Here is a 17783-nt window from a genome sequence, read left to right as displayed (position 1 = left end):
GAGACATCAGTATCAAGCCTGTCTGTCAGAGTGCCAGGTCCCTGTCCATTCAGAGACATCAGTATCAAGCCTGTCTGTCAGAGTGCCAGGTCTCTCTCCATTCAGAGACATCAGTATCAAGCCTGTCTGTCAGAGTGCCAGGTCCCTGTCCATTCAGAGACATCAGTATCAAGCCTGTCTGTCAGAGTGCCAGGTCTCTCTCCATTCAGAGACATCAGTATCAAGCCTGTCTGTCAGAGTGCCAGGTCTCTCTCCATTCAGAGACATCAGTATCAAGCCTGTCTGTCAGAGTGCCAGGTCTCTCTCCATTCAGAGACATCAGTATCAAGCCTGTCTGTCAGAGTGCCAGGTCTCTCTCCATTCAGAGACATCAGTATCAAGCCTGTCTGTCAGAGTGCCAGGTCTCTCTCCATTCAGAGACATCAGTATCTGTCTGTCAGAGTGCCAGGTCTCTCTCCATTCAGAGACATCAGTATCAAGCCTGTCTGTCAGAGTGCCAGGTCTCTCTCCATTCAGAGACATCAGTATCAAGCCTGTCTGTCAGAGTGCCAGGTCTCTCTCCATTCAGAGACATCAGTATCAAGCCTGTCTGTCAGAGTGCCAGGTCTCTGTCCATTCAGAGACATCAGTATCTGTCTGTCAGAGTGCCAGGTCTCTCTCCATTCAGAGACATCAGTATCAAGCCTGTCTGTCGGTGAGGACTCCATCACATCTTACAAGTCTCCATGTGAACTATCTAGCTAAAGAGAGGTGGTGGCTGATGACGTGGTAGGCACAGCTTGGTAGGCACAGCTTGGTAGGCACAGCTTGGTAGGCACAGCTTGGTAGGCACAGCTTGGTAGGCACAGCTTGGTAGGCACAGCTTGGTAGGCACAGCTTGGTAGGCACAGCTTGTCCCATTATTGAATCATATAATTGAGGATTAGCTGATAACTGCCAGAAAACAAACATTCTTGATAATCTTCAACTATTTATTGATCAGCGTTTTGATACGTTTGAAAAATAATCTGATTAATTGAGAGGCGAACGAGAGAAGACCTTTCCTCAGCGAGCAAAACAACTGAAGGGATACCGCTGTCTAAAATTCCAAATTTAACATTGGAGGGAGACATTTTATAACTATGAGAGAGCAGTTTAAAAAAAACAGGATCTATTGCCTGGGCTGCTGGGGGAGGTTGAGGCCTTTAACAACAGGACTGGATTTCAGTAATAAAATGGAAGAAATACGAGCAGAAAATAAGATCTTGGAAACTAGGACTACATGTCTCTCTGCTGATAGGACTATAACAGGATATAATGAGGACTACATGTCTCTGCTGATAGGACTATAACAGGATATAATGAGGACTACATGTCTCTCTGCTGATAGGACTATAACAGGATATAATGAGGACTACATGTCTCTGCTGATAGGACTATAACAGGATATAATGAGGACTACATGTCTCTCTGCTGATAGGACTATAACAGGATATAATGAGGACTACATGTCTCTCTGCTGATAGGACTATAACAGGATATAATGAGGACTACATGTCTCTCTGCTGATAGGACTATAACAGGATATAATGAGGACTACATGTCTCTCTGCTGATAGGACTATAACAGGATATAATGAGGACTACATGTCTCTCTGCTGATAGGACTATAACAGGATATAATGAGGACTACATGTCTCTCTGCTGATAGGACTATAACAGGATATAATGAGGACTACATGTCTCTCTGCTGATAGGGCTATAACAGGATATAATGAGGACTACATGTCTCTCTGCTGATAGGACTATAACAGGATATAATGAGGGGGGGGGGGGGGGTGCAGTCCTTGTTAGTGAGCCGTGATGGTGGCACTGTATTATCCTCAAAGTGGGCAAAGAAGGTGTTTAGTTTGTCTGGAAGCTAGATGTCGGTGTTCGTGACGTGGCTAGTTTTCTTTTTATAGTCCGTGATTTCCTGTAGACCTTTGCCACATGCGTCTTGTGTCTGAGTCGTTGAATTGCGACTCCACCTTGTCCCTGTACAAGGCATTTCGTGTGTTTGATTGCCTGCCATATGAGTTCTGTTATACTCACAGACATCATTAAAACAGTTTTAGAAACTTCAGAGTGTTTTCTATCCAATACTACTAATAATATGCATATATTAGCATCTGGGACAGAGTAGCAGGCAGTTTACTCTGGGCACCTTATTCATCCAAGCTACTCAATACTGCCCCCCTGTCACCAAGAAGTTAAGCACGTAGTCCGTAAAAATTGCCTCTCCTCAGTTGCAACACTCACTTCTGAGTTCCAAACTGCCTCTGGAATCAACGTCAGCAGGACGTTCAGCGGGAGCTTCATGAAATGGGTTTCCATGGCCAAGCAGCCACACACAAACATAAGATCACCATGTGCAAATGCCATGCATCAGCTGGAGGGGTGTAAAGCTAGCCACCATTGGACTATGGAGCAGTGGAAACGCGTTCTCTGGAGTGATGAATCACTCTTCAGCATCTGGCAGTCCAACGGAAGAATTCGGGTTTTGCGGATGCCAGGAGAACGCTACTTGCCCGAATGCATAGTGCCAACTGTAAAGTTTGGTGGAGGAGGAATAATGGTCTGGGGCTGTTTTTCATCGTTTGGACTAGGCCTCCCAGTGAAGGGAAATCTTAACACTACAGCATACAATTGCATTCTAGACGTTTCTGTGCTTCCAACTTTGTTGCAACAGTTTGGGGAAGGACAGTTCCTGTTTCAGCATGACAATGCACCCGTGCACAAAGCGAGGTCCATACAGAAATGATTTGTTAAGATCGGTGTGGAAGAACTTGACTGGCCTGTTCAGAACCCTGACCTCATCAAACACCATTGGGGTGATTTGGAACGCCGACTGCGAGCCAGGCCTAATCGCCCAACATCAGTGCCCAACCTCACTAATGCTCTTGTGGCTGAATGGAAGCAAGTCCCCACAGCAATGTTCCAACATCTAGTGGAAAGCCTTCCCAGAAGAGTTTAGGCTGTTATAGCAGCAATGTTCCAACATCTAGTGGAAAGCCTTCCCAGAAGAGTGGGGGCTGTTATAGCAGCAATGTTCCAACATCTAGTGGAAAGCTTTCCCAGAAGAATGGAGGCTGTTATAGCTGTAAAGGGGGGGACCAACTCCATATTAATGCCCATGATTTTGGGATGAGATGTTGGACGAGCAGGTGTTCCACATACATTTGGTCATGTCGTGTATCTTGCTGTTTCTCCTAACCTGCTTTTCTGCGTCCTACAGTTGGAGATGATCGCCATGGAGAACCCAGCGGACCTGAGAAAGCAGCTGTTTGTAGAGTTTGAAGGAGAGCAGGGCGTCGACGAGGGAGGAGTGTCTAAAGAGTTTTTCCAGCTTGTCCTCGAGGAGATGTTCAATCCTGATATTGGTAAGATACTCTTCTACTTTAAGATTTTTGAAGATTAGGACAAAACATGTTTATGACACGTCTTACTGATCACTCAGGCGTTTATTTATATTATTTATTCATCAGAAAACTGTCCAACTGTCCTCATGGTGTGTTTATGTTCTTTAAAAAAATAAAAAAAAAATTAGACTGTCACTGTAATATAGATTTTAATGGGTCCCAGGAGAGGAGAGGAGAAGAGAGGAGAGGAGAGGACGTTGGATTATTGAGGAGAGAAGGAAGACAGTAGCAAGTGTTACTGAGTGGACAATTTGTGGCTACATAAATAAAACATAATGAATTAATAAAATGTGTTCCTTCCTTCAGGCATGTTTACATATGATGATTCCACCAAGCTGTTCTGGTACAACCCGTCCTCTCTGGAGAACGAGGCCCAGTTTACCCTGATAGGCATCATCTTGGGCCTGGCCATCTACAACAACTGTATCCTGGATGTTCACTTTCCCATGGTGGTCTACAGGAAACTGATGGGGAAGAAAGGCACCTATCTGGACCTGACAGACTCACACCCGGTACAGGAACATATTTCAACGTGTTTCAATGTGAAATGTCGTTAATGTAACATGTTTAAACCTGTTATGATATGATATAGTAAGTAGGCTTGTGCCAGAACGGCTTCCGAGCTTCTCTCCTGTTTCTGTAGCAGTGGTGGAAATAGTGCCCAACTATCATACTTGAGTAAAGGTAGAAAAAATACCTTCATAGAAAATGACTCGAGTAAAAGTCACCCAGTAAAACTTTACTTGAGTAACAGTATTTTGTTAAAACTATACTTAAGTATTAAAAGCAAATCATTTCAAATTCCTTATATTAAGCATACCAGATGGCACCATTTTAATTTTATTTATGGAAAGCCAAGGGCACACTCCCAACATTCGGACGTAATTTACAAACAAAGCATGTGTGTTTAGTGAGTGCGCCAGATCAGAGGCAGTAGGGATGACCAGGGATATTTCGTTGATAAGTGCGACTATTTTCCTGTCCTGCTAAGCATTCAAAATGTAACGAGTACTTTTGGGTGTCGGGGGAAATTGTATTTAGTAAAAAGTATAATATTTTCTCAAGGAAAGTAAAAGTAGTCAAAAATATAAATAGTAAAGTACAGATACCCCCAAAGAACTACTGAAGTTGTACTTTAAGGTATTTTTTACTTAAGTACTTTACAGCACCAAGCGTGAGTAGCTTGGTACACAAGTATAACCCTTGGACGGGACACTAGTCTATCGCAGGGCCAATATGATATAGGCCGATGTAATTTTTTAATAGAGTTGCCCATAAGTTTTTTTTAAAGAGGGGAAAAAAAGGAAGTCACATTGGATAAAAAGGGTCTGCTAAATGTCATATAATATTATTATTATTATTATTATTATCATTATTATTATTATTATTATTATTATTAGGGATGGGCGTCTTTCCTTTTCAAAACGATTGGATACATGGGCTCCGATACGATACAGGAACCATACATTTAGTGATTCAGTTTGATTTAGAAGAACGAATCGATGCACTAACATTTCCATAAACGCATCCATTTTCTTTTCTAAATTCAAAGCTGCTGCTGATGGAAGTTCATGAGCTGGGCCTCTTTGAATTGGATCTCTCTGAGCTGACGTGTGTGTGTGAATTATACCACCCTACACTCAGTTAGGAAGAGCAACGTTACCTTTTTAACCCCCCCCCCCCCACACACACACACACCTTTTAGATCTGAACACACCCACTAATATTTTTTGCAGATTTAAAGTGTTACAGCTGTATAATGTAACTTTAAAAATGAGCTATTATTATTTGACCAGCAGGGTCAGATAATAATGATGATGATAATAATAATAACAATAACAATAATTGTGAGCAAACATTTCATAACTGCAGATAGCAGTAAAGACATGTTCAAACACTCCACATGGCAGCACCCTTTCATTAGAAATAGTAGAAGAAGAACATGGACTACTTCAAAATGGAGATGCCCATGCTCTCGCAGACGCCACAACAGGACAGATACAACGTTGAGTCCTCTAACTATCTCTATGGTTCTCTGCCAGGTTCTGTACCAGAGTCTGAGGGAGCTGCTGGACTATGAGGGGGATGTGGAGGAGGACATGATGATCACCTTCCAGATCTCACAGACTGACCTGTTTGGAGACCCCATCACTTACGACCTGAAGGAAAACGGGGACAAGATACCTGTTAATGCGGACAATAGAAAAGTAAGATGCCTGTTGTTGTCTAGTCTATCACATGGCTACTGGCTGAAGTATCTAGTCTATAACAGGACCACTGAAGTATCTAGTCTATCACAGGACCACTGAATTATCTAGTCTATCACATGGCTACTGGCTGAAGTATCTAGTCTATCACAGGACCACTGAAGTATTTGGTCTATCACAGGACCACTGAAGTATCTAGTCTATCACAGGACCACTGAATTATCTAGTCTATAACAGGACCACTGAAGTATCTAGTCTATCACAGGACCACTGAATTATCTAGTCTATCACATGGCTACTGGCTGAAGTATCTAGTCTATCACAGGACCACTGAAGTATCTAGTCTATCACAGGACCACTGAATTATCTAGTCTATAACAGGACCACTGAATTATCTAATCTATCACATGGCTACTGGCTGAAGTATCTAGTCTATCACAGGACCACTGCATTATCTAGTCTATCACAGGACCACTGAAGTATCTAGTCTATCACAGGACCACTGAATTATCTAGTCTATAACAGGACCACTGAAGTATCTAGTCTATCACAGGACCACTGAATTATCTAGTCTATCACATGGCTACTGGCTGAAGTATCTAGTCTATCACAGGACCACTGAAGTATCTAGTCTATCACAGGACCAATGAAGTATCTAGTCTATCACAGGACCACTGTCTGAAGTATCTAGTCTATAACAGGACCACTGAAGTATCTAAGTCTATCACAGGACCAATGAAGTATCTAGTCTATCACAGGACCACTGAAGTATCTAGTCTATCACAGGACCACTGAAGTATCTAGTCTATCACAGGACCACTGAAGTATCTAGTCTATCACAGGACCACTGAATTATCTAGTCTATCACATGGCTACTGGCTGAAGTATCTAGTCTATCACAGGACCACTGAAGTATCTAGTCTATCACATGGCTACTGGCTGAAGAATCTAGTCTATCACAGGACCACTGAAGTATCTAGTCTATCACAGGACCACTGAAGTATCTAGTCTATCACAGGACCACTGAAGTATCTAGTCTATCACAGGACCACTGAAGTATCTAGTCTATCACAGGACCACTGAAGTATCTAGTCTATCACAGGACCACTGGAGTATCTAGTCTATCACAGGACCACTGAAGTATCTAGTCTATCCCAGGACCACTGAAGTATCTAGTCTATCACAGGACCACTGGAGTATCTAGTCTATAACAGGACCACTGAATTATCTAGTCTATCACATGGCTACTGGCTGAAGTATCTAGTCTATCACAGGACCACTGGAGTATCTAGTCTATCACAGGACCACTGAAGTATCTAGTCTATCCCAGGACCACTGAAGTATCTAGTCTATCACAGGACCACTGGAGTATCTAGTCTATAACAGGACCACTGAATTATCTAGTCTATCACATGGCTACTGGCTGAAGAATCTAGTCTATCACAGGACCACTGAAGTATCTAGTCTATCACAGGACCACTGAATTATCTAGTCTCTCACATGACCACTGAATTATCTAGTCTATCACATGGCTACTGGCTGAAGTATCTAGTCTATCACAGGACCACTGAATTATCTAGTCTATCACAGGACCACTGGAGTATCTAGTCTATCACAGGACCACTGAAGTATCTAGTCTATCACAGGACCACTGAAGTATCTAGTCTATCACAGGACCACTGAAGTATCTAGTCTATCACAGGACCACTGGAGTATCTAGTCTACCACAGGACCACTGAAGCATCTAGTCTATCACAGGACCACTGCATTATCTAGTCTATCACAGGACCACTGACTGAAGTATCTAGTCTATCACAGGACCACTGAATTATCTAGTCTATCACAGGACCACTGGAGTATCTAGTCTATCACAGGACCACTGAATTATCTAGTCTATCACAGGACCACTGAATTATCTAGTCTATCACAGGACCACTGAAGTATCTAGTCTATCACAGGACCACTGGAGTATCTAGTCTATCACAGGACCACTGAATTATCTAGTCTATCACATGGCTACTGGCTGAAGTATCTAGTCTATCACAGGACCACTGAAGTATCTAGTCTATCACAGGACCACTGGAGTATCTAGTCTATCACAGGACCACTGGAGTATCTAGTCTATCACAGGACCACTGAATTATCTAGTCTATCACAGGACCACTGGAGTATCTAGTCTATCACAGGACCACTGGAGTATCTAGTCTATCACAGGACCAATGGAGTATCTAGTCTATAACAGGACCACTGAATTATCTAGTCTATCACATGGCTACTGGCTGAAGTATCTAGTCTATCACAGGACCACTGAAGTATCTAGTCTATCACAGGACCACTGGAGTATCTAGTCTATCACAGGACCACTGGAGTATCTAGTCTATCACAGGACCACTGAATTATCTAGTCTATCACATGGCTACTGGCTGAAGTATCTAGTCTATCACAGGACCACTGAAGTATCTAGTCTATCACAGGACCACTGGAGTATCTAGTCTATCACAGGACCAATGAAGTATCTAGTCTATCACAGGACCACTGCATTATCTAGTCTATCACAGGACCACTGAAGTATCTAGTCTATCACAGGACCACTGAAGTATCTAGTCTATCACAGGACCACTGAATTATCTAGTCTATCACAGGACCACTGGAGTATCTAGTCTATCACAGGACCACTGAAGTATCTAGTCTATCACAGGACCACTGAAGTATCTAGTCTATCACAGGACCACTGGAGTATCTAGTCTATCACAGGACCACTGAATTATCTAGTCTATAACAGGACCACTGAATTATCTAGTCTATCACATGGCTACTGGCTGAAGTATCTAGTCTATCACAGGACCACTGGAGTATCTAGTCTATCACAGGACCACTGAAGTATCTAGTCTATCACAGGACCACTGAATTATCTAGTCTATCACAGGACCACTGAAGTATCTAGTCTATCACAGGACCACTGAAGTATCTAGTCTATCACAGGACCACTGGAGTATCTAGTCTATCACAGGACCACTGGAGTATCTAGTCTATCACAGGACCACTGACTGAATTATCTAGTCTATCACAGGACCACTGAAGTTTCTAGTCTACCACTGAAGTGAATGATGACATTGTTTTGACTGTTTCCTATCTGTGATCTCCAGGAGTTTGTGTCTCTGTATGGTGATTACATACTTAATAAGAGTGTGGAGCGCCAGTTCAAAGCCTTCAGAAGGGGCTTCCAGATGGTCACCAACGAGTCGCCTCTCAAGTGTTTATTTAGACCTGAGGAAGTGGAGCTACTGATCTGTGGAAGCAGGGTAAGTAGGATTTTTCTTAGGAATTTCACTTTAAGCCTATGATTTATAAAAAACTGAAATAGGCATGAAGGCATGCAGTGCCTTCATAAAGTATTCTCACCCCTTGACTTTTTCCACATTTTGTTGTTACATCCTGAACATAAAATGGATTATTACTAAGATTTTTTTTTTATATTTAAAAAAATGTCACTGGCCTACACACAATACCCCATAATGTCAAAGTGGAATTATGTCTTGAGTCAATAAGTATTCAAACCCTTTGTTATGGCAAGCCTAAATAATTTCAGGGATTTTTGTTGCTTAACCCCCTTCCGGTTGATGCACGGAAATCAAAATTAGCATAATAATAAAATAATCCCCATAACAATCTGTCACTTTAACATCTAGCGACGAGCAATCCCGTATCCGGGAGCGTAATCATAGCCTCAAGCTCATTACCATAACGCAACGTTTCCTATTCATGAAAATCGCAAATGAAATGAAATAAATATATTGAAACACAAGCTTAGCCTTTTGTTAACAACACTGTCATCTCAGATTTTCTAAATATTTTTTTTATTTTTTTACCTTTATTTAACTAGGCAAGTCAGTTAAGAACAAATTCTTATTTTCAATGACGGCCTGGGAACAGTGGGTTAACTGCCTGTTCAAGGTAGGCCGTCATTGTAAATAAGAATTTGTTCTGAACTGTCTTGCCTAGTTAAATAAAGGTTAAATAAAAACATTGTAGTTACTCCACACTACTAACCTAAATGACAGAGTGAAAAGGAAGCCTGTGCAGAATAATAAAAATATTCCAAAACATGCATCCTGTTTGCAACAAGGCACTAAAGTAATACTGCAAAAACATTGGCAAAGCAATTCACTTTTTATCTTGAATACAACACATTACTTGAATACAACACATTACTGAGTGCCACTCTCCATGTGTTCAAGCATAGTGGTGGCTGCATCATGTTATGGGTATGCTTGTAATTGTTAAGGACTGGGGAGAAGAAAGCTAAGCTAAGCACAGGTACAATCCTAGAGGAAAACCTGGTTCAGTCTGCTTTCCACCAGACACTAGGAGATTAATTCACCTTTTCAGCGGGACACTAACCTAAAACACAAGGCCAAATCTAAACTGGAGTTGCTTACCAAGAAAACAGTGAATGTTCCTGAGTGTCCAAGATAGTTTTGACGTAAATCTGCTTGAAAATCTATAGCTAGACCTGATAAATGATTGTCTAGCAATGACGAACAACCAATTTGACAGAGCTTGAAGAATGTTGCGCAATTCAGGTGTGGAACGCTCTTAGAGACTTACCCAGAAAGACTCAGCACTATAATCACTGCCCAAGGTGATTCTAACATGTATTAACTTAGGGTGTTGGATACTTATCTAATCAAGATATATTAGTCTTTTTTTAAATTATTATTAATATTTTTTTTTACAAATGTTAGAATTTTTCTTCCACTCTGACAGAGTATGTTGTGTATATCGTCAATAAAATATGACAATTAAATCCATAGCTGCACTATTGTTTTCTATGCAACCTGATGTAGCTTGATCTAACTGTCTCTTGTGTTCCAACCTCCTCAGAATTTAGACTTTCAAGCCCTTGAACAAACGACAGAGTATGACGGAGGCTACAGCAAGGATTGTCGCATTATTAAGTAAAAAAATATGTTTTTGATGTAATTTATTACCATGTTGTGACAATGATTTCTATATTTTTATACAACGATCTCTTTCAATTACTCTCTTGAATAATAGATCTGCATATATCACTTTCATTTTATATATATATATATATATATATATATATATATACACACACACACACACACACACACACACACACACACACACACACACACACACACACACACATACATACACAGTGGGGAGAACATGTATTTGATACACTGCCAATTTTGCAGGTTTTCCTACTTACAAAGTGTAACGGATGTGAAACGGCTAGCTTAGTTAGCGTGGGCGCTAAATAGCGTTTCAATCAGTGACGTCACTTGCTCTGCAAGGGCCGCGGCTTTTGTGGCGCGATGGGTAACGATGCTTCGAGGGTGACTGTTGATGTGTGCAGAAGGTCCCTAGTTCGCGCCCGGGTATGGGCGAGGGGACGGTCTAAATTTGTACTGTTACAAAAGCATGTAGAGGTCTGTAATTTTTATCATAGGTACACTTCAGCTGTGAGAGACGGAATCTAAAACAAAAATCCAGAAAATCACATTGTATGATTTTTTTAAAGTAATTAATTTACTTTTTTTACATATTTTTTTTTTATAAGGTACAGTGCCTTGCGAAAGTATTCGGCCCCCTTGAACTTTGCGACCTTTTGCCACATTTCAGGCTTCAAACATAAAGATATAAAACTGTATTTTTTTGTGAAGAATCAACAAGTGGGACACAATCATGAAGTGGAACGACATTTATTGGATATTTCAAACTTTTTTAACAAATCAAAAACTGAAAAATTGGGCGTGCAAAATTATTCAGCCCTCTTAAGTTAATACTTTGTAGCACCACCTTTTGCTGCGATTACAGCTGTAAGTCGCTTGGGGTATGTCTCTATCAGTTTTGCACATCGAGAGACTGACATTTTTTCCCATTCCTCCTTGCAAAACAGCTCGAGCTCAGTGAGGTTGGATGGAGAGCATTTGTGAACAGCAATTTTCAGTTCTTTCCACAGATTCTCGATTGGATTCAGGTCTGGACTTTGACTTGGCCATTCTAACACCTGGATATGTTTATTTTTGAACCATTCCATTGTAGATTTTGCTTTATGTTTTGGATCATTGTCTTGTTGGAAGACAAATCTCCGTCCCAGTCTCAGGTCTTTTGCAGACTCCATCAGGTTTTCTTCCAGAATGGTCCTGTATTTGGCTCCATCCATCTTCCCATCAATTTTAACCATCTTCCCTGTCCCTGCTGAAGAAAAGCAGGCCCAAACCATGATGCTGCCACCACCATGTTTGACAGTGGGGATGGTGTGTTCAGGGTGATGAGCTGTGTTGCTTTTACGCCAAACATAACGTTTTGCTTTGTTGCCAAAAAGTTCAATTTTGGTTTCATCTGACCAGAGCACCTTCTTCCACATGTTTGGTGTGTCTCCCAGGTGGCTTGTGGCAAACTTTAAACAACACTTTTTATGGATATCTTTAAGAAATGGCTTTCTTCTTGCCACTCTTCCATAAAGGCCAGATTTGTGCACTATACGACTGATTGTTGTCCTATGGACAGAGTCTCCCACCTCAGCTGTAGATCTCTGCAGTGATCATGGGCCTCTTGGCTGCATCTCTGATCAGTCTTCTCCTTGTATGAGCTGAAAGTTTAGAGGGACGGCCAGGTCTTGGTAGATTTGCAGTGGTCTGATACTCCTTCCATTTCAATATTATCGCTTGCACAGTGCTCCTTGGGATGTTTAAAGCTTGGGAAATCTTTTTGTATCCAAATCCGGCTTTAAACGTCTTCACAACAGTATCTCGGACCTGCCTGGTGTGTTCCTTGTTCTTCATGATGCTCTCTGCGCTTTTAACGGACCTCTGAGACTATCACAGTGCAGGTGCATTTATACAGAGACTTGATTACACACAGGTGGATTGTATTTATCATCATTAGTCATTTAGGTCAGCATTGGATCATTCAGAGATCCTCACTGAACTTCTGGAGAGAGTTTGCTGCACTGAAAGTAAAGGGGCTGAATAATTTTGCACGCCCAATTTTTCAGTTTTTGATTTGTTAAAAAAGTTTGAAATATCCAATAAATGTCGTTCCACTTCATGATTGTGTCCCACTTGTTGTTGATTCTTCACAAAAAAAATACAGTTTTATATCTTTACGTTTGAAGCCTGAAATGTGGCAAAAGGTCGCAAAGTTCAAGGGGGCCGAATACTTTCGCAAGGCACTGTATCTGTGACCAACAGATGCATATCTGTATTCCCGGTCATGTCTAATCCATAGAGCCTAATTTATTTATTTCAATTGACTCATTTCCTCATATGAGCTGCAACTCTGTAAAGTCTTTGAAATTGTTGCATGCTGCATTTATATTTTTGTTCCGTGTATGTAGCAAGATACACCACATGACCAAGAGTATGTGGACATCTGCTTGTCTAACATCTCATTCCAAAATCATGGGCATTAATAAGGAGTTGGTTCCCCCTCTGCTGCTATAACAGCCTCCACTCTTCTGGGAAGGCTTTCCACTAGATGTTGGAACATTGCTGCTATAACAGCCTCCACTCTTCTGGGAAGGCTTTCCACTAGATGTTGGAACATTGCTGCTATAACAGCCTCCACTCTTCTGGGAAGGCTTTCCACTAGATGTTGGAACATTGCTGCGGGGACTTGCTTCCATTCAGCCACAAGAGCATTAGTGAGGTCGGGCACTGATGTTTGGTGATTAGGCCAGTCGACGTTCCAATTCATCCCAAAGGTGTTCGATGGGGTTGGGGTCAGGGCTCTGTGGAGGCCAGTCAAGTTCTTCCACACCGATCTCGACAAACCATTTCTGTATGGATCTCACTTTGTGCACTGGGGCATTGTCATGCTGAAACAGGAAAGGGCCTTTCCCAAACTGTTTCCACAAAGTTGAAAGCACAGAATCGTCTAGAATGTTGTTGTATGCTGTATCGTTAATACGCTATATATGGTATATCAGCCATGGTATATCAGCCATGGTATATTAGACCGAATTCCACTGGTATGCCAAAACATGTATTTTTACCGCTCTAATTATGTTGGTAACCAGTTTATAATAGCAATAAGGCATCTTGGGGGTTTGTGGTATATGGCCAATATACCACGGCTAAGGACTCCACGCTGCGTTGTGCGTAAGAACAGCCCCGTCGTGCGTAAGAACAGCCCCGTCGTGCGTAAGAACAGCCCCGTCGTGCGTAAGAACAGCCCCGTCGTGCGTAAGAACAGCCCCGTCGTGCGTAAGAACAGCCCCGTCGTGCGTAAGAACAGCCCCGTCGTGCGTAAGAACAGCCCCGTCGTGCGTAAGAACAGCCCCGTCGTGCGTAAGAACAGCCCCGTCGTGCGTAAGAACAGCCCCGTCGTGCGTAAGAACAGCCCCGTCGTGCGTAAGAACAGCCCCGTCGTGCGTAAGAACAGCCCCGTCGTGCGTAAGAACAGCCCCGTTGTGCATAAGAACAGCCCCGTTGTGCATAAGAACAGCCCCGTCGTGCATATACCTTCTCGGGCCTTATTACACACACACTAAATGGTCAAAAGTATGTGGACATTCTTTCAAACTAATTTGAAGGGGTGTCCACATACTTTTGTGTGTGTGTGCTTTGTCACATACCGAAGCTACTGCTGTTTTTATTAGGAAAACGTGGAATACAGATTCCATATACACCCAGACCAACAAAAAACATTTTTAATTGTTTTCCTTTATTTCTCACTCATAGAGACTTCTGGGAGACGGTGCATTCGTTTGGTGAGGAGGATAAGAGACTGTTCCTCCAGTTTACTACGGGGACTGACAGAGCACCCGTAGGAGGCCTGGGCAAGTTAAAGATGATCATCGCCAAGAACGGCCCCGACACAGACAGGTGAGACCAGGCCTTGGGTGCCAAATGACATCATGGTCCCTATATGGTGCACGACTACTGACCAGAGTCCTGCTTTTGACCCAAACGGGTGTTTATTATGCCATTTGGGACATAGCTCAGACTTTATGCCTAATCCATACAGTGTATTCGAAAGTATTTATACCCCTTTTTCCACATTTTGTTTCGTTTCAGCTTTATTCTAAAATGTAGTATACAATGACAAAGCAAAAACAGGTTTTATAATTTTTTTCACTTTTATTAAAAAAAAAATTTTTCGCATTTTTTTTTTCACCTTTATTTAACCAGGTAGGCTAGTTGAGAACAAGTTCTCATTTGCAACTGCGACCTGGCCAAGATAAAGCAAAGCAGTGTGACACAGACAACAACACAGAGTTACACTTGGAGTAAACAATAAACAAGCCAATAACACAAAAAAACAAGTCAATGACACAGTAGAAAAAAAAGAAAGTCTATATACATTGTGTGCAAAAGGCATGAGGAGGTAGGTGAATAATAGGCCATAGGAGTGAATAATTACAATTTAGCAGATTAACACTGGAGTGATAAATGAGCAGATGATGATGTGCAAGTAGAGATACTGGTGTGCAAAAGAGCAGAAAAGTAAATAAATAAAAACAGTATGGGGATGAGGTAGGTAGATTGGGTTTACCGATAGACTATGTATAGCTGCAGTGATCGGTTAGCTGCTCAGATAGTTGATGTTTAAAGTTGGTGAGGGAGATAAGTCTCCAACTTCAGCGATTTTTGCAATTCGTTCCAGTCACTGGCAGCAGAGAACTGGAAGGAAAGGCGGCCAAATGAGGTGTTGGCTTTGGGGATGATCAGTGAGATATACCTGCTGGAGCGCATGCTACGGTTGGGTGTTGTTATCGTTACCAGTGAGCTGAGATAAGGCGGAGCTTTACCTAGCAAAGACTTATAGATGACCTGGAGCCAGTGGGTCTGGCGACGAATATGTAGCGAGGGCCAGCCGACTAGAGCATACAGGTCGCAGTGAGTGGTGGGTGGTATAAGCTGATTTGGTAACAAAACGGATTGCACTGTGATAGACTGCATCCAGTTTGCTGAGTAGAGAGCAGTTAAGAGCAGTTGGAGGCCACGGAAGGAGTGTTTTATGGCATTGAAGCTCGTTTGGAGGGTAGTTAGCACAGTGTCCAAGGAAGGGCCAGAAGTATACAGAATGGTGTCGTCTGTGTAGAGGTGGATCAGGGAATCGCCCGCAGCAAGAGCGACATCATTGATATATACAGAGAAAAGAGTCGGCCCGAGAATTGAACCCTGTGGTACCCACATAGACTGCCACAGAGGTCCGGACCACATGCCCTCCTATTTGACACACTGAACTCTGTCTGCAAAGTAGTTGGTGAACCAGGCGAGGCAGTCATTAGAGAAACCAAAGCTATAGAGTCTGCCGATAAGAATACGGTGATTGACAGTCGAAAGCCTTGGCCAGGTCGATGAAGACGGCTGCACACACAAATAAAACAAACGGATCACATTACCATGAATATTCAGACTCTTTACTCTGTGCTTTGTTGAAGAACCTTTGGCAGTGATTTCAGCCTGGAGTCTTCTTGGGAATGACGCTACAAGCTTGGCACATCTGTATTTGGGGAGTTTCTCCCATTTTTCTCTGCAGATCCTCCCAAGCTCTGTCAGGTTGGATGGGGAGCGTCGCTGCACAGCTTTTTTCAGGTCTCTCCAGAGAGATGAGTTCGATCGGGTTCAAGTTCTGGCTGGGCCACTCAAGGACATTCAGAGACTTGTCCCAAAGCCACTCCTGCCTTCTCTTGGTATTGTGCTTAGGGTTGTTGTCCTGTTGGAAGGTGAATCTTCCCAGGTGACTTCCTGGGCTAGTTTTTCATCAAGGATCTCTCTGTACTTTGCTCTGTTAATCTTTCCCTCAATCCTGACTAGTCTCCCAGTCCCTGCTGCTGAAAAACATCCCCACAGCATGATGCTACCACCACCATGCTTCACCGTTGGAATTGTACCAGGTTTACTCCAGAAATAATGCTTGGCATTCAGGCCAAAGAGTTCAATATTGGTTTCATCAGACCAGAGAATCTTGTTTTTCATTGTCTGAGAGTCTTTAGGTGCCTTTTGGCAAACTCCAAGTGGGCTGTCATGTGCCTTTTACTGAGGAGTGGCTTCCGTCTGGCCATTCTACCAAAAAGGCCTGATTGGTGGAGTACTGCAGAGATGGTTGTCCTTCTGGAATGTTCTCCCATCTCCACAGAGGAACTCTGGAGCTCTGTCAGGTTGACCATTGGGTTCTTGGTCACCTCCCTGAACAAGGCCCTTCTCCCCCGATTGCTCAGTTTGGCCAGGTGGCCAACTCTAGAACGAGTCTTGGTGGTTCCAAACTTCTTCCCTTTAAGAATGATGGAGGCCACTGTGTTCTTGGGGACTTTAAATGCAGCAGAAATGTTTTCCCCAGATCTGTCTCTCGGCACAAACCTGTTTTGGAGCTCTACGGACAATTAATTAATTCGACATCTTGTCTTGGTTTTTGCTCTGACATGCACTGTCAACTGCGGGACCTAATACAGACAGATGTGTGCCTTTCCAAATCATGTCCAGTCAGTTGAATTTACCACATGTGGACTCAAATCAAGTTGTACAAACATCTCAAGCATGATTAATGAAAACAGGATGCATCTGAGCTCAATTTCGAGTCTCATAGCAAAGGGTCTGAATACTTATGTAAATAAGGTATTTCTGTTTTTTATCATTTATAAATTTGAAAAAAATATTAACCTGTTTTCACTGTCAGTATTGGGTACTGTGTGTAGATTGTTTTTTTATTTAATACATTTTAGAATAAGGCGGTAACGTAACAAAATGTGGAAAAAGTAAAGGGGTTTGAATACTTTCCGAATGCACTGTAGATTAGAACAACTACAGCAGGGATCATCTACTAGATTAGAGCAGGTATCAACAACTAGATTAGAACAACTAGAGCAGAGATCATCTACTAGATTAGAACAACTAGGGTAGGGATCATCTACTAGATTAGAACAACTAGAGCAGGGATCATCTACTAGATTAGAACAATTAGGGTAGGGATCATCTACTAGATTAGAACAACTAGGGTAGGGATCGTCTACTAGATTAGAACAACTAGGGTAGGGATCATCTAATAGATTGGAACAACTAGAGTAGGGATCAACAACTACATTAGAACAACTAGAGTAGGGATCATCTACTAGATTAGAACTAGAGTAGGGATCGTCTAATAGATTAGAACAACTA

The 17783-nt window shown here is 42.3% G+C and overlaps 1 protein-coding gene across 6 annotated transcripts in view; it reads left to right on the top strand.

Annotated features, from left to right (window-relative positions):
* The window catches only part of LOC110523047 (ubiquitin-protein ligase E3A), a 36636-nt gene that overhangs the window by 10817 nt on the left and 8036 nt on the right, over positions 1-17783 (top strand). For all 6 annotated transcript variants that reach the window (XM_036978988.2, XM_036978991.2, XM_036978992.2 and 3 more), the window contains exons 8-13: positions 3256-3400; positions 3746-3951; positions 5482-5646; positions 8793-8948; positions 10531-10604; positions 14364-14507. In XM_036978988.2, coding sequence (XP_036834883.2) covers positions 3256-3400; positions 3746-3951; positions 5482-5646; positions 8793-8948; positions 10531-10604; positions 14364-14507 — 890 coding nt within the window. The remainder of the gene's footprint in view (positions 1-3255; positions 3401-3745; positions 3952-5481; positions 5647-8792; positions 8949-10530; positions 10605-14363; positions 14508-17783) is intronic.

The sequence above is a fragment of the Oncorhynchus mykiss genome, chromosome 5 (genome assembly GCF_057628025.1).
Source record: "Oncorhynchus mykiss isolate SJ-2025 chromosome 5, ASM5762802v1, whole genome shotgun sequence".
Lineage (NCBI taxonomy): Eukaryota > Metazoa > Chordata > Actinopteri > Salmoniformes > Salmonidae > Oncorhynchus > Oncorhynchus mykiss.
Note: the sequence above shows the minus strand (reverse complement) of the source record. Positions and strands in the feature narration are given on the sequence as shown.